The sequence below is a fragment of the Taurulus bubalis genome (assembly GCF_910589615.1).
Source record: "Taurulus bubalis genome assembly, chromosome: 6".
NCBI lineage: Eukaryota > Metazoa > Chordata > Actinopteri > Perciformes > Cottidae > Taurulus > Taurulus bubalis.
The window spans coordinates 14,245,307-14,264,297 of record NC_136594.1 but is presented as its reverse complement, the minus strand read 5'-3'; the positions used below and the strand labels follow the sequence as shown (position 1 = coordinate 14,264,297).

At 39.9% G+C, this 18,991-nt stretch overlaps 2 protein-coding genes across 2 annotated transcripts; both read right to left on the bottom strand.

Annotated features, from left to right (window-relative positions):
• Window positions 1-4,512: 4,512 nt before the first annotated feature.
• On the bottom strand, window positions 4,513-7,955 carry LOC306737428 (E3 ubiquitin/ISG15 ligase TRIM25-like; the record flags this gene model as incomplete). The annotated part of the gene is made up of 7 exons (XM_079219162.1): window positions 4,513-4,700; window positions 5,017-5,073; window positions 5,223-5,249; window positions 5,344-5,512; window positions 6,226-6,459; window positions 6,632-6,727; window positions 7,359-7,955. The coding sequence occupies 7 exons, from the start codon at window positions 7,953-7,955 to the stop codon at window positions 4,513-4,515; spliced, it is 1,368 nt and encodes a 455-aa protein (XP_079075288.1).
• A 3,516-nt stretch (window positions 7,956-11,471) lies between these two features.
• On the bottom strand, window positions 11,472-18,681 carry LOC306738357 (E3 ubiquitin/ISG15 ligase TRIM25-like; the record flags this gene model as incomplete). The annotated part of the gene is made up of 11 exons (XM_079220201.1): window positions 11,472-13,779; window positions 13,867-13,926; window positions 14,322-14,459; window positions 14,846-14,905; window positions 15,197-15,217; window positions 15,433-15,627; window positions 15,786-15,851; window positions 16,249-16,423; window positions 16,975-17,208; window positions 17,434-17,529; window positions 18,085-18,681. The coding sequence occupies 11 exons, from the start codon at window positions 18,679-18,681 to the stop codon at window positions 13,229-13,231; spliced, it is 2,193 nt and encodes a 730-aa protein (XP_079076327.1). The 3' UTR covers window positions 11,472-13,228.
• Between the last annotated feature and the right edge of the window lie 310 nt (window positions 18,682-18,991).

Genomic DNA, 18,991 nt, shown 5'->3' with positions numbered 1-18,991 from the left:
GTGTAATCCTCTTGCATTTCATAATTTGTGGTTTACTAAATAGTCACCAAAGACTAAAGACAGTATTATCTGCAGACCAGTCAAGTAGATTGTTTCCTTAACTGCTCCAGTTTTAAAACTAATACCATCAGTCACTTGCATGTACTCTGTGTAGTGTTCAGTTGACATTGCTCTGTTGACTTGCATCTTTCCTGTTCTCTACATAATGTGTGCAAGAGGTCATTTGTGTTAAAGTCAGTCGAAAAACTTGTTAGGAAATTAATGTTACCACTTGAGGTGGTCCTATTTATTGCAGAATGGTTGCTTGTTGCTCACAGCCATATCAGAAAAGCCTGTCGTATGTTAGCTTATGCTTTCCTATGAACCTGGAGCCAACTTGCTGCACATAAGGCTGAACAGGGATCAGTTCTTAGTCCAGGATGCCTATGCTTTTTGAATATGCACCTCCGTGGCAGGTAACTAAGCCTTGTGGTTTCATCACCCTCTATTTGTTTGGTGAATGTCTTCTTGCTCAAGGACACCTGTTTGACCTTTTACCTACTTAGCCATGTTTACCAGAGTTGTGTGTTGTGTTGCACTGAAATAGCTTAAATGTAACTGGGGTTTATTGTCAGGGTTTTCAGCCATGCAAGCAGCATGGCTCCAGTGCACTGTATTCAGAGCGAAATACCTCGATGACCGTTTGATGAATTGTGCCGCAATTTAGTCCAAATATTGATGGACGCCTGAAATTGAATCCTAATAATTTTGTTGATCCTGAGTATTTAGTTAGCACCACCAACAGGTCAAAATGTGATACTCTACACGTAAATTACTGACCGAATTTCCCTCAACCTCAGCTGTAGTTTGAGTCTAATGCTAGATAGCATGCTAACATCCTAAACATTAGCACAATACATCCTTACTATATTCATGACTGAACATGCTAGCATGCTAGCCTCCAGCTCCAATCAGAGTTGGACCTAAATATAGGTGTTGATTGTAAAAACAACTTCACTACTCCATATTTTTATATTAACAATGAATATAATTACGATGTGTAATGTAAAGAGACTATAATCACCAATGCTACAGTTCCCCTTTGATATCCAGCGCGCTTTAGCGTCTTTCCATTTCTAGTTTTGTCTCATGGTTTCCCTGTTTTGGTCGCATGTCCAGCACAAACTTAACAAATAATGGTCTCCTTTTAAAAAAAAAAAAAAAAAAGATAATAAACGAACATAAATGTGAGCACTGTACATGTAGGCTGCCATCCTTATGGAAACCTCCACATTTGCGCAAATCTTTCATTGTGTTACTTTTTTCCCACCTGCATTCTGGGAAGAAGACTATGAGCACTAGCCAATCAGAGGCAGAGTAGGGCAGGATTACGCAGAATGCAGGGCGATCAAACTACGGTAGATGACAGGCCGGTGGAGGAGAGGGCACTTCAACATTTCCCCAAAAACGTTCTCACACAGTTGTTGCTCATATGCCATTGGTTAAACTACCGCGTGCCAATGGTGGCAAGTGTACGTCAGATGGTGGACCCCTGCTATAGACCAAAACGGAGCCACAAAGAGAGTGACTATTGTACTTACAGTTGTGAGGTTGCCGGAAACATGACTTCAAATGAATGCTTGTATTGCTCTGTGTCTGCTGGATGCTAAGTAGGCTTTTATTGGCTCATATATTTAGCATAGCAACTCTGTAAAGCCCTAATGTGCGAGTGGATGTTCAGCTTGTTGTGGAGTTATGCCCCTAAGTGGCTGACGCAAAACTCTGATTATGCAGCTTTGATCGGAGTTGACAAAGTAGAGCTGAGCCTGATAAGGCGATCGAAGGATAACCCTTTTGATTTATGTAACGATGCTTATTTTTTCTGGCGCCACTAGTGTTAAAGATTTAGGAATAGCAAAGTGGTCTCTCCATTTTAAACATCCAACAAATGTGTTTCCTGTTGTGTTGATGATTACGCCTCAGAAGTTTGTTTGCGTGGCTAAAGACCTTTACTTGTTTTCTTGTTGGGGGTGGAGCAACATGACTGTGATGTTATTGGTTGTTTTGAATGTTTCCTGATAAATCCTGTTAGTTTATTATTTGTTAAATCTTGGCAGATACTGAACTATTTATATAGACTCAGTTTCTCAAGGCAAATTTCACTGTTGTGTGTACCAAAATGCTTTTAAATATTTAATATATATTTGAATTGCTTACCCTTTTGCAGTCAAATATCTGTAGAGATAAGAGAACTCAAAATGCTGATAAGAATGTGCCGAAAAATAACACATTTTACTTTGACCACGATATGGTCCTTGTGTGGCCTCTGCTAAACAGGGATGAGAATGCAAAGTAAGAGAGAATAAGCTTTTATTGGTAACAATCAAGTAAATCATAGCAGTTTACAAAAATGCTAGTAAAGTGAAATTGTTACTACAGGTGACAAAAACAGATTTTGATTGGATTGAATGTAATGAAGCAATCTTTTGAATTTGAAGACATTCCCATAAATATTTTCATAAATAAGCAATGTGTCTCTGTGTTTTGATTGTGATATTATATATTTCTTGAAGAATTCGAGAGGGGGCTATTGCTCCCATGATCCCTATTAAGAGATCACAGCAGCCATACAGTATGCTCCTATTGGGGAGAATAAAATGTTCATTTCAAAGCAACTGCATATCCACAGTGACTATTATATAAAGTAATGCAAATAAGCACCAACGACTGGCTGTGTGTGTGTCTATGAGGTTTAAGATATATGGTAGTGTCCGTTATTTTTATTAGGCCATGGATGGTGTCTAGTATCTTCTGGGATTGTAGAATTGATTGAGGTCAAATCCTTTCGTACTTGGCATATTTCCTCCTGGAGCATTGGGGGGCCTTCTGTCTTGTTCTGAAAGAAAAATATACAAAAAAGGTTTCTTTCGTAGTTCGCCCATATTGTGAGTCGTGCCACTTGCCAAACTGATTCAACAGTGTGTGTTGTGCGTGTGTGTACATGCAACTCACCAAAGCCTTCAGTTTGCCAACATTTTGGTACACAGGTAATTCAGGTTTTGCAGATCTATAATAAGGCTATAAACTGTTGTATTTATAATAAATAAATAAATAAATCCCTAATAACCATGTAATCCAACAAACTCTGATAGACAAACTGTCACTATTCAGGCTGAACTCAACGTTACGCAACTGGGTACTGGCCTGTCGAACAAAGAGGCCTTAGTTGTTTGAACCCACAGCATCTCATCCTTCCGAATCATCCTCAACAATGGTTCCCTCCAGGGATGTGTCCTGAGCCCCCTACCGTACACACTTCAGACCCATGACTGCTCAACCAAGCAATCATATTGGGGAATTCGCAGATGACAAAGAAGGGGTGGGGCCCATCACTCAAACAGACTTGAGGCCTGGTGCAAAGCTCAACAAACAACCTCTCCATCAATGGAAAACAATAAAAAGGAGATTGTTGGCCTTAGAAAAACCAACTTTCCTCCTCCCTCTCCTCCAGCTGTCGAGGTGGTCTTCTGCTTTAAATACCTGGGGGTGCACAACTCAGAGTCTTCCCTGGAGCATCAACATAACCAATATAATTAAGAAGGCCCACCAACACCTCTACTCTTTGAAGATGCTAAACTTTGGTCCTCACCTACAACCAAAGTATGTTGTGGAGAGATTCCTCTCTGTTGTGACTGCTCTGTACAGCATCAGGGCCAGAATCACCCAGCTGAGGAATGGCTTTTTTGCTTCCACTGAACCAACTGCTGCCACTGTCTTTGTCATTTCTTTAAGGCATTGCTGCACTTTGGGAGCACTTGGCCACCTTGTTATCTCAGTATTTTGTATATATCTCTCCTGTTATATTTTTATATAGTGCTTTCTTTATGATTATTATTGCTAGTTCATACACCGGGACCTGAGTTATTTATATCATTGCCTTTTCATGTCTAACATCACTGGAATGACAATACAATATCCTTATCCTCTACTAGTGTCCTCCCTCATGCCTTCATATGGACAATTATATAATAAAAAATCTGGTACATTAAACTTCACAAATGTGCATAACAATGACATGGCAACCAGATATAATGACTTTGTATTACAGTAACTACCAGCTGTCCACTGCCCAGGCTTTCATTGCCATGTTATTGTACATGGAAACATCCAATAATCACTAGGCCACCACCTTCATAGTAAATAGTGCTGATAATGCCTTTAAAAAAAAAAAGCAACACCCAATGCAAACAATTATGAAAAAGTTATCAGGGAAGGCAGTGAGATCCTTTTCATGTGTGTGTGTGTATATATATCTATATATATATATATATATATATATATATATATATATATATATATATATATATATATACAATGGCACAATTTACTTCTGGGACTAATAGAGGTATTTCTTATGTTTGGACTCGGTTCATTAAAAGCATACTGGATGCTTTAATAAGTGCCTGCTACAGTCTTTTTTAATCATACTGTTGAGATCAATATAATATAACAATTTGATTTTGTGTGTGTGTTTTATATCTTACTTGTATTTGGTCCTGCCATAAATGGTGGACCCTGATAAGAGCCTGTTGGCTGGGCTTGCAGAAACTGATTCCAGACTGCTTGTGAACCCATAAAAGGATAAATTGGTGGATTCTGGATGAGTGGACGACCTAGACTGTGCGACCTTGGCGGCCTTCTCTGCTTTGGGCGCTTGGTTACTTTGGAAACAGAGAAAGTGAGAGGAGAGTGTCACAAAATTCTCCTCAAATTGTTTTTTTATTAAAAATAAATATTTTTTTAGCCCTATCAAAGCATAAATACGCAAAAGGTACCTTTATACATCTCTCAAAACTTTGGTAAGGACACTACATGCACATTTTGACAAACAAAAATCCACAGATCTATATATTGTTTCTGTTCAAGGCTTTAAGCCTGTGCAGACTTGTGTCTTGGAGAGATATTTTATGATAGGCACATGTTGACTACAGTAGGCACTATTGTATATAGATAAAACATTCATAGAGATTATTATACCGGATTCAGGTTGAGATCCAGTACTTGCAGGTGCTGAGACAAGAACTGTTTTTTTCTCTGTGAATGGAAAATGGTCCACAATTAGATCATCTCAGGTACACAAGGCAAATCATTGTATATGTCCAGTAGCCCACCACCACAAAACACAACGTTAATAAAGTCAACATTTTATTTAATCTCCAGTATCTCTCACAACACAAACTCACCAGATGCAACAAAGCCAGGGTTAAGTTCTGCAACACAATTGGACATGATTGGCTTTATTATAATTTCAATATATATTTACAAATGTAAAATCTCCCACTAAAAATGTACCGGCACATTCACCTGGTTTAAGTATGAGTAGTCTGGCCTCAACAGGCTGTTTAAGGATATCTGTCAGATGCTCCTTCAGGAGAGCAGAAAAGGCCTGTGTTGCTGTCACATTCTTGGAGTCCAGGTTGATTCGAGGGGCAGAAGCGTCTTTAAACTTTGTAGCATTGAAGTCAACTGAAGTCTTTAAGGAAAAAATATACTTATTAATGATATGTGTAAGCAAGACATTGCGTAACTAGGTGCAAATGAGCATAGTAACAGCCATTGTCTATCCTTTTTTTGATAGTACATAAAGTCAAATGTTAAAATTAGAGCTGCAATTAATGATTCATTTCTTTAACCATTAATCAACATCATTTTTTCAATAATTGTTCATTTCTGAAAATAGTTTTTAAAAAAATACCAGTTATAACATTCCAAAAATATTTGAATGTGTCAGACTAGACTGACTGACATATTCAAATATTTTTTTTAAATGTAAATAACAGTCCAAAACCAACATATATCATTGAGAAAACCATCAAATCATCACATCTGAGAAGCTTGAACCAGCTGTTTTGTTGTTGCTTTAAATAGATTAAAGTTATTTACCAATTATCAACAAAAAAATAGAAATAATCAAATCAATATTTGCCTATTCATTTTCTAATCGACAAATTTCTGCAGCTCAAGTGAAAATTCAACACATTCGCTTTTCATGCAAATTGTGTTGGCTGCGACATCCACCCAAATAACATACAGGCTAATTCATCTTTCTCGCCTCTAACATGCTGTCTCAGGTATGCATGAACAAGTGCCCTTTTAAAATAACATGAGCATATTCTAAGTGTATATGACATCAATTTCCCTCTCTCCCTCCCCTACTTCATTTTCCTGTGACAATGTTCATCCCACCTGGAGAAAGGCTAAGGTTTGAGATTGACTCAGTAGGCTGTTGATTTGTTCTTTGGCATTTGTCATTTTGACAGTATTGTCAGTCAACGTCTTCATGTGGTCGCAAAGTTTCCTCTGGCAAATGTTCAGCTCGTGGTCCACGTCATGCTGGGCCTGACGTTCTTCTTGGTCCAACATATCCCGAATCTGCTTATACACAGTTGTCAATGTGGTCTTCCTTTGGGTTGCTGCGACCTAGAAAAAGGAACATGAGAGGAGTCATTAATAAATACATGAAAATGTAGCCTAATTAAATGGACAAAGTGACTAGATGTAATTGCCATTACGTTTCCTTTGGTAAATGAATACCGACTTAATTTGTTTCCTATTTTTGTGAAAAACAGGAAATGTAATAGATACAAATTACCTTCAGCTTGCTCTGTGTGTCATTTATTTGAAACACAGCAGTCTCAATCTTCTCAATTTTCCCATCCAGCAAACCCAGCTTGTCTCTCAGGCCAAGCTACAATGATAGATATGGAACATAGCTTCAGTAGACAGAGAATGATGTTATGTTTGATACAAACCTCAATGGAGGGCCTAGAACGCAATGCAAGCAATCCTTTTTCTAATACAAGAACACCATCTGCTTTATTAATGCAGCTTCCTCTTTAAACGGCAGCACCAGGGGTGACGTGTTTTTATGATGCTAAAGTTCATTTATTACAACAGCCTACTGCAATAGTCTTGAATGCCTGAAAAGTTAGATATTTCCCTCTTATTGTCCATTTATAAGTTAACTTATAACGTGTGTTATAGAGCGAGTTTGATGGGAAGATTGATATCCCTCTCATGTCTGTAACAATACAGTTAATGTAGCAGAAGCCAGCAGCTAACTTAGCTTAGCACAAAGATGGAAAACATGGAGAAATAGCCAATGTCCAAATGTCAATGCTCACTAATTAAACAACTACATCTTGTACAAATGGTCAGAGCCAGCGAACAAGCAAATCTCTCAAAGTGTGCCTTTCAATAGGTGAGGACCGGCCAACAAAGTCATAACTTTCCACATAGTCCTCACTCTTATGGTTGAAACCTCACAATTGGTCCTCACAAAGATAGACGTAAAAGTACACAAACACACACACACACACCTCTATCAGGTTCCTCTGCTCCTCGGGGGTTATGAAGGAGCAGCCCTTGTGCACCTGCTGGAGGCAGAGGCTGCAGATAGGACGGCTGTGTTGGCTGCAGAAAAGCTCCATCAGCTTGTGGTGGTCCGGGCAGATCCGCTCCGACAGGTCGCCGAGGGGCTGACTCAGCTGGTGGAGCCTGAAGGTTGGGTTTTCCCGGTGAGGCCGCAGATGCTCCTCGCAGAAAGAGGCCATGCAGGTGAGGCAGGTCTGCGACGCTTCTGCCTGCATGCATGCATCACAGCGTATGACGTCCTCCTTCTCGGCTTTGCTCTCCTCCGCTATCAGGGTGGCCTCGCTCTTGCTCGTCCTCAAGTTGAAGGTCCGCACGACGCTGCTGAGCACCGTGTTTTTCTTCAGCTCCGGCTTGGTGGGGAAGTGGGTCCGACACTGAGGACAGCTGTAGGAGTCTTTCCAGGTGGCGAGCAGGCAGCCCTGGCAGAAGTTGTGTCCGCAGGGGATGGTCACCGGACAGTCAAAGGTACTCAGGCAGATGCTGCAGGTCAGCTCATCCTCCAGGCTGACCAGAGAAAACGGACTCTCGTCCATGGCGGCCATGACCAGATGAGGCTGAGGGGAGGAAACGAAACTTAACGTGACAATATCTGCGGGCGTTTTTCCCCCATGCCACTATTATGTTCTTATTGATATAACTCGCCACCAGCTTAACCATAAACATACAATCCTCCTACTCACAATATGTTTCGTCGCTGGTGCAGCTAACTCCAGCTCACTGGCATTAAGTCAGGCAACAACTGCGTTATCTCTGGCAACTCATGACTTCTAAGCATAAGGAAGCAAATTCTCTCTCTCTCTCTCTCTCTCTCTCTCTCTCTCTCTCTCTCTCTCTCTCTCTCTCTCTCTCTCTCTCTCTTTTTTTCTCTCTCTCAAGTATACAATATCTTAAACCACATCTGCCAACAAACTATTAATTAATTATATATATATATATATATATATATATATATATATATATATATATATATATATATATATATATATATATATATATATGTGTGTGTGTGTGTGTGTGTGTGTGGGGGGGGTATACAGTCAGTATTTGGATGGTGACACAATGTTTCTAATTTTCCCTATTTACACGACTGCAATGTATTTTAAATAAAGCAGTCAACATGTGGTTGAAGTGTACTTTGAGCTTTATTTTAATGGATATAACAAATAACAAACTGTTTCGGAATTACCGCCATTTTTACACAGTCCCCCACATTTTCAGAGGCTCAGAAATAATTGGACAAATTAACATAATAGTGAATATAATGATTTGTTTTACTTGGAGGAAAATCATTTTCAGTCAATGATTGCCTGAAGTCTTTTACCCAAAGTATTCACCAAAATGTTTCCTCCCTTAGATGCTTTGCCAGGCCAATGCAGCCTTCTTCACTTGCTGCTTGTTTGTGGGTCTTTCTGCCTTCACTTTCATCTGAAGTAAATGAAAAGCATGCTCACTTGGGTTGAGATCAGGTCACTGACTTGTCCATTGAAGAATGTTACATGTATTTGCCTTGAGAAGCTCTTTTTGTTTTGGGTCAGTAATGAGAAGTGCTGTCCAATCAGTTTTTGCAGCATTGGGCTGAATCTGAGCAGATAGCCCTTAACACCTCAACACTCATCCTGCCAGTTCCATTGGCAGCCATACCATCCCATGCCATTCGACTGCCTCCACCCTGTTAACCAGATGGTGTGGTTTGTTCAGATCAGGAGCCGTTCCTTTCCTTCTCTTCACTTTTCTCTTCGCATCATTTTGGTACAAGTTAATATTAGTTTCATTTACCAAATAACCTTCATCTAAAACTGATCAGGCTTATTCAGATAAATCTAATCTGGCATTCCTGTTCTCCAGTGTTCCCAGTGGTTTGCACCTTGTTGTACACCTTCTGTATTCAGACTCATGAAGGCATCTCTTGACTGTAGACTTTGACAAAGACACGTCTACTCCTCCAGAGTATTTCTGACCTCAGTATTCATTATGAAGGGGTTTTCTTCACAAAGGATTCTGCTACATCTACTTAACATGTCTTCTGTGGTCTTACTGGGATTTTGGTGTGAGTGAGCTTGCCAGTGCATTCCTTATTTTTTTTAAATGTACCAAACTGTTGATTTGGTCAATCGATTCTGCCGTCTGCTTGATAGCTTTGTGTAGTTTGTCAGCCTTTTAATGGCCTCCTTTAATTGCATTGACACCTCTTTGGTCCTCATGCTGAGAGTTCTCTGGACCAGCTACCAAATGCAAATTCAACATTTTGAATTAACCTTTTTTTGTCATGAAATAACGAGGCAACAGGCCACACCTGGCCATCAAACCATTTGTAAGACAATTGTCTAATTACTTTTGTGTAAAAATGGCTGTAATTCTGAAACAGTTAGTCATATTTTTGTTATATCCATTGAATTAAAGCTGAAAGTCTACACAAAATCAACCACATATTGACTGCGACATTTCTAATCTGTATAAAGTCGTGTAGCAGAAAATAAGAAAAATTGTCCAAATACGTATGACCCTGACAGTATGTGTATATGATGTACTATATATATATATATATATATATATATATATATATATATATATATATATATACATATATATACATATATATACATATATAATATATATATACTATATATATACATATATATATATATATATATAATATATATATACATATATATATATATATATATAATATATATATACATATATATATATATAATATATATATACATACATATATATTATATATATACATATATATATATATATATACATATATACAATATATATATACATACATATATATATATATACATATATACATATATATATATATATATATGTGTGTGTGTGTGTGTGTGTGTGTGTGTGTGTGTAGCTGTGAGCACAGCTCAAACGGCATTGTGCTGCAAGCAGCTCTCTTCTGCCAGGAAACAACATTTTTGAGACAGAGCTTTTATGTGTGCAGTCCATAAAAACAATTCTGGCACTGGAGAATTGTTACCCCAGGAGGTAACTAGTTAAGGGTAGTGAAAAACTGAGTCTCCAAGGAAATTTCAGAGGGTTGGCAAGTTTGTTCTGGACCCAGATCCGAATGAGACACAGAGATGGGGGTTGATATGGATGTTGACATGAGACAGATGAGATTAAAGAGGGGAATTTCACAAAACTGTTGGACTGCTACTTCAATCATTTGTGGCTTCTGAAAAAGAAGAAAAAAGAAGCAAGAAACATCTTTTAATTGGTTTAATACAATTAACTTACCAACATTGTTGGGTACAACTGAAAACAACCACCATGCATACATTATTACACAAAGGTTGTAACACTTTTTAAAGCATGCAGTTTGGGTAAAATCCAATGTACTGGTAGCCTTGAAAATAGTAGATGCAAAGAACAATGAACTTTATTTTAGTTGAGGATCAGCAAACATACATGTGATCTGCAAGTCACTGGAGTCTGTGGATGATCTACCAATCATATTACACATTAAAAATAGAATTCACAAGCAATTAAGTCACATGTTGCATGGAATCAACTTTAACTGCTTTACTCTGCTAAGCATAGAGACGCTTGTTATGCGATTTAAGCTTGGTGGTAGAAGCAAACCAGTGTCAACACTCTTTGTGATATGGGAAATCTTTTGATAGTTTCACTAAGATACTACATCCCAAACCACAATAATTGTTGTAGCCTAAACCGTTTGTCGTTTCACACCTTTTAGCAGCTACAAGGTGAGCACGATTGTGGTGAAACGTCATCTTGCAAGCCAGGGTAAACGTTTTATTGCCCAACAAATAATCACTGTTAGTCTATATATCTAACTACCCTTCCACCACTTTACAAAAAGCCAAGAGAGCAGTCTGATGTCTTGTTAGTTTAATGTGCCCATAAAAGATGTAAAATTGTTTCACATCCTTTCTATGGCGCACACCGTGCAAGCATCACATCCCGGGTTCATATTTGGCCAAGGACCATTTGCTGCTTTGATGTTATTCTCCCCCCCCCCCCCCCCCCCCCCCCCCCCCCCCCCCCCCCCCCACCACCACCATTATTTACTGGCATAAACTCCACCAATAAAGGCAAAAATGCCAAAGAAATATTAAAAAAGAAAAAAAAAGAGACTGCCTGGACTTGAAGAAAACAGTCTATACGACTTCTCATCAGCCAAATCAGTCAAAGAGTTGAGGAAGTGATGATATAGGACTAGTTGATGCGAACGATATATGTGCTTATCTTGACAAAGTTTCAGTACTTTGTCCTGTCGGGTACACTCAAATAAATAAATTAGGAGTAGAAAGGACATTTCCATTCAAACCAACTTGGAGACGACATTTTTATGTGTACCGTCGCCCTTGTGACTGTTGCAGTGGTCTTACTTCCATAAACTAAACCGACTTATGGTTACTGAGGTGATGTTTTGCAGTAACGACTACAATGAGCTGTAACGTTACAAGAGCCAGAGTAAATGAGCTGGAGTTAACAACGTAATGCTTCGTTCACACACTCTTGAGACAGCGTAGCACATTGCTATCACCAGAGAGAACTGTTTGGCTCATTTTCTGTAATCAGTGTAGCATTAAAGCATGCGTGGAATTGGCTTCTAGGAAGTTGCAAACCATGTTGACAAGGTTAGTTAAGTATTGTTTGGTATCAAAAGTTGGATAGATTGAGGGAATATAGGAAATATTTAGGGTGACTAGAAATGATTAATATCCTGATATATGAACAAAACAATCGTGATAACATTTTCGCCACATCACCCAGACCTATAACTTTAGGAGCAACGCTCCAGTACACTCCAAAACAATCAACAATTCACATGCAGACTTCATATGAAATCGCTGCATTGACATATGCTGGAGATTGACGTCATTAATTCACTTCTTTATCCAGTCACATTCACAATACAGGAGACGCACTAGCACACACATAAATGTACAGTACTTGCACAGTGTGCGTTACGTGTGCTCTGTTATAATCCCAGTGTGAGGAAGTAGATTAAATCTCTTTAAATTTAAACCAACACAAGAAAACCCAGCTACCACTCCTCTCAGCTTCATCCCATCAAGGCAACTGGCTGAAGGTTACCGACAGCACACCTACCTTCATTACTTGCTCTTTCCTTTTTGTATCGGTTTCGATTACATTTCTTGAAATGAAAAATAACAAAAATGGGAAGATATTTTATCCTGTTAATCTTTCGCCATCAAACACATAATTATGTCTGTATTCCATCTGCATGTAGTACACATTATAATATAGCTTTAAAAACAGTTTTATCTTGTTTTTAAATACTTATTATGAAGTAATTGGGACACATAAGTGTGTCCTAATCCCTTAACATGCAGTTTATAGACTGGAAAACATGAGGTGTATTGCTTTTCCTGTGTTTTGAAAAGCCACCTTGATTTTTTGGGTCACATAACTACACATTTAGCAGCATAGCTAAGGACAACAACTAAGGACTTGATGATATGCCATCAATTCTTGACAACCATTTCAGTTGTGATGCTTCAAGCGTTGTGTGTATAATATTAGACTGGACAGAATAACCCAACCATCCTTTCCTTCATTGTCTTGGCTTGAAGCCCAGATAACATAATGACGTTATAATCTCTAATAGTGGGGATTATTAATTATTTGACCGGACCCATTCCAACATCAGAAATTGCCATTTAGTTGCATCTGTACAACTGTGATGGAATGTAACCGGCTAGCCTCTTGCTATGAAAAATAAAGACTGGGTTTATAGGTACAACTAGCAAAGTATTCTTTTACGTTATTAATGAGTGTTTTGACTACAAAGGTCTGACTGCCATCAATGTGCATCTGCTCCCAATGCCTGCAGCTTACACAAAGAAGCAGACGAGCCACTTGAGAAAATCCAGAAAGCTGGATACACAGCTTCAGCAAAGGGGAACACAAAGGAGTGGAAGGGATATGCCCTGTCTGCCACGTTATAGAACGTAGCAGTACCCTCCTCACAATCCAACAGCACACCTATGCGCTTTGGATTGGGATTGACTAGCACGGTCTCACTGCTGTTATACCACGCTGACAGCTTGACGTTAAACCACTCGACACACCAGGACTGGGCGTTGCGGCCCAGTCGACTGGTGGGACCTTTGCGGTCAATGCTGCTGTAAGCCAAGCCGATGCCAATAAAGTTGTTGCTGCTTAGTTTGACTTCCCAGTAGTGGCGTCCTCTCGAGAATCCCTTGGAGGCTAGCACCTGGGAGCAGACGGTGAAGCGTTCAGGGCAGTCGGAGTAGTTGGTCTGTTCGTCTGACACAGATGCCTTAGTGAGGTTCTCACTCAGTGCAATGCGTTTGTGGGCCGTCTTTGGATCCAAAGTGAGTATCGTACCATCTGTGAGGGACAGAAAAATAAAAACATTTAAATAACAAACACGTTGTTACAAACGTAAGAGGACATCTGCTGCACACTTTCACTTACATTTCAGAAGTTTGGTTCTTGTTTCAGCTGATGTTATGCTTGGGGAAATGTCCGAGGTTTCTACCACAGAACACACACAAAAAATGTCATCAGGCTCAGGGATAACGAGTAAAAGCTTTAAAAACACAGAGTTTATACATTAAAGCATATGTCAAAAAAGTTGTATAACGCCTCTTGCGCAAGCTGCATAAAGTCTGATAAATTGCCTCAAGTGATGTCACTTGAGTCAGTGTCAGTTGGGGCTGAAGACCACAGGCTGGAAAACAATCTGGGGTTGTGGAGTGTATTGTGGGTAACTTAAGTGCCAGGTTATTATGTATGGAATTAAGAAAATGATATGGCTGGTTTTGCAGCAACAGTTTTTATATGTATATTTTTTTTAACTCTTTATCATGAGTCCGACAATGTAGCAATACTAAATTGGTGGATTACTCTATTTAATGGATGTTGTCTACCTGCTGTCTCTTTGGATTCAGTTGCAGGAGCACCGCCTTTGGGTTTGTCTTTCCCTTCGAAGTTCAACAGGTCCTCCATTGAACGGGCTTGATTCTTTTTCCCCATGTTGTTTTCTGTGGCTTGGGGAGGTTTTTGTTCTGATAAGATAAAAACATAGTACCATTGTTATGTAGCTGCAATGATCATTTTGACAAGCTGTTAATTGCAATCAACATGCATACATAAAAAAAGGGGTTTTACTCTGACACAACCTGCCACGACAGAAAAAACTTTTCTAGCAGCTGTATACCCGACTGAGATCTGTTTCTCTTACCGACTGACATAATGAAGGGTGAGAGGCGACTACTAATGTTGTGGTGACGCAATTTCTGTAACGTGTGTGTATATAGTGCAACCCCTGATACCAATATCGGATCAGTCCCTTCTCTAATAAGAATGCATTAGTTTCCGCTAGAGTAGACGTACCTAATGAACTGGCAACTGAGTGTTCCAAATTAGCCTGACAATAAATAAATTGACTTACTTTGAGGTTTCTTCTTTGGGCCCGATTTGGGTTGGGGACCAGGACCTGTCCAAGGTGGGTCTGAGTTTGTTTTTTTAAATTGGCAAAAGAAAGGTATCATTTAACCGTCATGTCTAATAAAATGCATTTCAGTGGTTTACTTGTATCATAAAACATTTGTGTTGGACAGATGAACATACCAGATGAACAGCTAACAGCTAGAACCCCTTTATAAGCTCCTGAGAACATGTCACAAGCTTATTATATTAGTCTTTTAATACATTTTGTTTACCCCAACCACCACACAGCGCAGCTTCAATTTAAGATCAAGTAGTTCTATTTCGATTTTTGATTCCACCATGAGCAACTCACCAAGTATGCCAGTGTTAAGATCTGCAACAAAATTGGACATAATTGGCTTCACTATACTTTCTCAATGCATCTTCAACTGTAAAATGTCCCACTTATGAATGCATCTACACCAGCATCTTACAAACAATTCGGATGGCGTACGTTTTAGTAGAAAAGTGATACAATTACAGTGCAGATTGGTGCACTCTGCATTGCTGTCAAGCCATTGTGAGTATGATTGTATAAGTATATCTCACTTGTCTTATGTCCTCCCATAAATGAAGGAGCCATAAAGGGAGGAGGCATAAAGGGGCCTGGTGGATGCTGACGTGGATGCCAGCCTGAATGTGACTCCATGTAAGGCATACGAACTGGAATTAATGGGTGGATAGGTTGACGACCTGGACTGTGGGACCTGGGCTGTCTTTTCTGCTTTGGAGGCTTGGTTACTTCTGAAACGGAGGAGGTGAAATGAGAAAAAATTGTGTAAGATGTATGAAGATATTTTATAAAAAAAAAAATTCTGTGACCTCAAAGTTGTGCAAACATGTGTGTGAATGTTTATCATACACATGGGCAGATATTGTATTGTAGGTAGAGATGAATATACCAGATTCTGGGTGAGATCCAGTACTTCCAGAACTTGCAGGTGCTGAGCCAGGAACTGCTTTTCCATCTGTGAATGGAACGGTAAATGGACTGCATTCATATAGTGCTTTACAATTAACCTCTCATCCCATTCACACTCTCACACTGAGTAAGTAGGTTACAATGCTCCCAATGTCGATATATTTGAGTGTCTTGTTCAAGGACATTGCAATGCATGAACAGCAGGAGGAGCTAGATATCTAACCGTGAACCCTGCATTTATTGAACAACCCGATCAACCTGCCTATCCACCACCACAAAACACAGGGTTAATAAAGTCAAATCCAGTATCTCCTACTACACAAACTCACCAGATGCAACAATGTCAGTCTTAAGTTCTGCAACACAATTGGACATGATTGGCTTCATTATAATTTCATAATACATTTCCAAATGTAAAATCGCCACAAAACATGTATCTGCACATTCACCTGGTTTAAGTAGGAGTAGTCTGGCCTCAACAGGCTGTTTAAGGATCTCTGTCAGATGCTCCTTCAGCAGAGCAGAAAAGGCCTGTGTTGCTGTCACATTCTTGGAGTCCACGTTGATTCGAGGGGTAAAAGGGTCAAAGTCTACAGCTGGGGGCAGGTTAAATGAAGCCTGAGAATAGAGAAACACATTTTTGTTTTCTTGATGAAACATGGTTTTGTTTAAAACAAGTGAGATAAAGCTTATTTATGTTGTGGACATAATATAAAAGGTACTGTGGTTTACATATAATTGTCAGATTACAGTGTGATGGTTGAAACCAACCACATCTGGCATATTCCAGTGTCTCTTTTCAGTCATTGACACAATCTCAACCTTGACCCTACACCACCCCGCTCTGTTTGAAGTCACAATCATGGCTGAAAGAAACGCCCTTCTTTCAGGTGGAGGCTATGAACATAGCAGCAAGCTCAATTAAATGAACAGAGAAGAGTAACTTTATTAAAAAGGTAAAATATACAATATTCAGAACATTAATTAATATTCAGAACTAGTTTTGTGTAATGTATACACAAAACTAGTTCTACAGAGAGCGTTTCATGACGAACACAAAATGGGGTTTGTGCTCAGTAGGAGGCAGACTCACTGTTTTTTTTTTATCCCACTCTCACTCCCCACTAATTGAGGGATTGAATCTGGATTGATGATCACAGTGGTCTCACCTGTAGGAAGGCCAGAGTTTGGGACTGACTCAGCAGACTGTGGATCTCTTCTTTGGCTTTGCTCATATTGTTAACATTGTCAGTGAACTTCTTTGCGAGACCCTTGAGTTTCGTCTGACCACCCTCCAGCTCGCGGTCCACTGCATTCAGAGCTTCACGCTCCTCTCGTGCCAACATATCCTGCATCTGCTGATACTCCACTAACAAAGCCTTCTTCCTGTTGGTCGCTGAGTCCTTGGGGACAACCAGAGAGGAACCATAAACAGAGCAGTAGGTCACAGGTGAACACAGGGCTTAGACAAAAAAGAAAAGAAATACCTTACAATACAAAAACTCAGTGTTATGGATTACAAATGAACTTTAATTGATTCATTTATACAAGCGTCTTCTTCTTCTTTCAAGGCACTATCTGTGTCATTGATGTGACTTAAACAGTAAATGCTAAATGTTGATGGTTACCTTTAGCTTGTTCTGCATGACATCCATTTGAAGTAAAACACTCTCATTCTTCATAATCTTCCCGTCCAGCAAATCCAATTTTCCCCTTAGGTTGGACTATAAACAGAGAACGAAGAGTCATTAAAAAAATTCAGACAGAGACACACAGCTCGAAAAGAATCAGGATTCATTTTGCACAGAGCCCTGTCTTTCAAAGACCCATTATTATTATTATTATTATTATTATTATTATTATTATTATTATTATTATAAGTGATAACTCACATTATCAAACTTTCCATCTCACTGGAAAATCTCACCAAAAAAAAGCATCCTTGCTACAAAGTCCCACTGGCTTTTAAAAAATATTGCAGATGCGCATGAATTTTGAACGAGAAAGACAAAGGAAACTAACTGTAATTCACAGTAAATATTTTCGGAAAAGTAGAAACAATAAGTGCTCACAACAATGGAACCTGCTCTGCTAGGTCCATGAACAGTCTTCATCGGAACAAGCTTCTATAGGAAACTGTTGATGTGCTCTGTAGAGGGGACTGCCCCTTTAAACTGGGAATAGACGGATCCGACTTTCACCAGTGTTTACCAATGTTGTCCAGTGATTAATAAGCTTAATTAATATCAGTAAGTATTGGCCAGATATCAGACACACACCTCTGTCAGGTTTCTCTGCTCCTCGGGGGTTATGAAGGAGCAGCCCTTGTGCACCTGCTGGAGGCAGAGGCTGCAGATAGGACGGCTGTGTTGGCTGCAGAAAAGCTCCATCAGCTTGTGGTGGTCCGGGCAGATCCGCTCCGACAGGTCGCCGAGGGGCTGACTCAGCTGGTGGAGCCTGAAGGTTGGGTTTTCCCGGTGAGGCCGCAGATGCTCCTCGCAGAAAGAGGCCATGCAGGTGAGGCAGGTCTGCGACGCTTCTGCCTGCATGCATGCATCACAGCGTATGACGTCCTCCTTCTCGGCTTTGCTCTCCTCCGCTATCAGGGTGGCCTCGCTCTTGCTCGTCCTCAAGTTGAAGGTCCGCACGACGCTGCTGAGCACCGTGTTTTTCTTCAGCTCCGGCTTGGTGGGGAAGTGGGTCCGACACTGAGGACAGCTGTAGGAGTCTTTCCAGGTGGCGAGCAGGCAGCCCTGGCAGAAGTTGTGTCCGCAGGGGATGGTCACCGGACAGTCAAAGGTACTCAGGCAGATGCTGCAGGTCAGCTCATCCTCCAGGCTGACCAGAGAAAACGGACTCTCGTCCATGTCGGCCATGATGAAGCGTCAGAGAAACGCAGAAACTGCGGTGGGAGGAGGGAGAAACGAAACTTAACTTGTCGAGTTATTGAAAGCGAAAGTGAAGAGCTACTCGTTTCTATTTAATCTTAATGTCCAATAATTTCCTCTAGTTTGGCTTATGTGAGGAAAATAATAAGAAATATAAACGGTCAGTGTAAAATTTTACTAAGGCATTCTTAAAACGAGGTTTGGACATTCAGCGCGACGCCGGTTTCGGCAGTCAAATTGACCTCGTATGGCCTATTAAAACAAAAAACATGAACAGAACGCTCGGAAACTATTTATT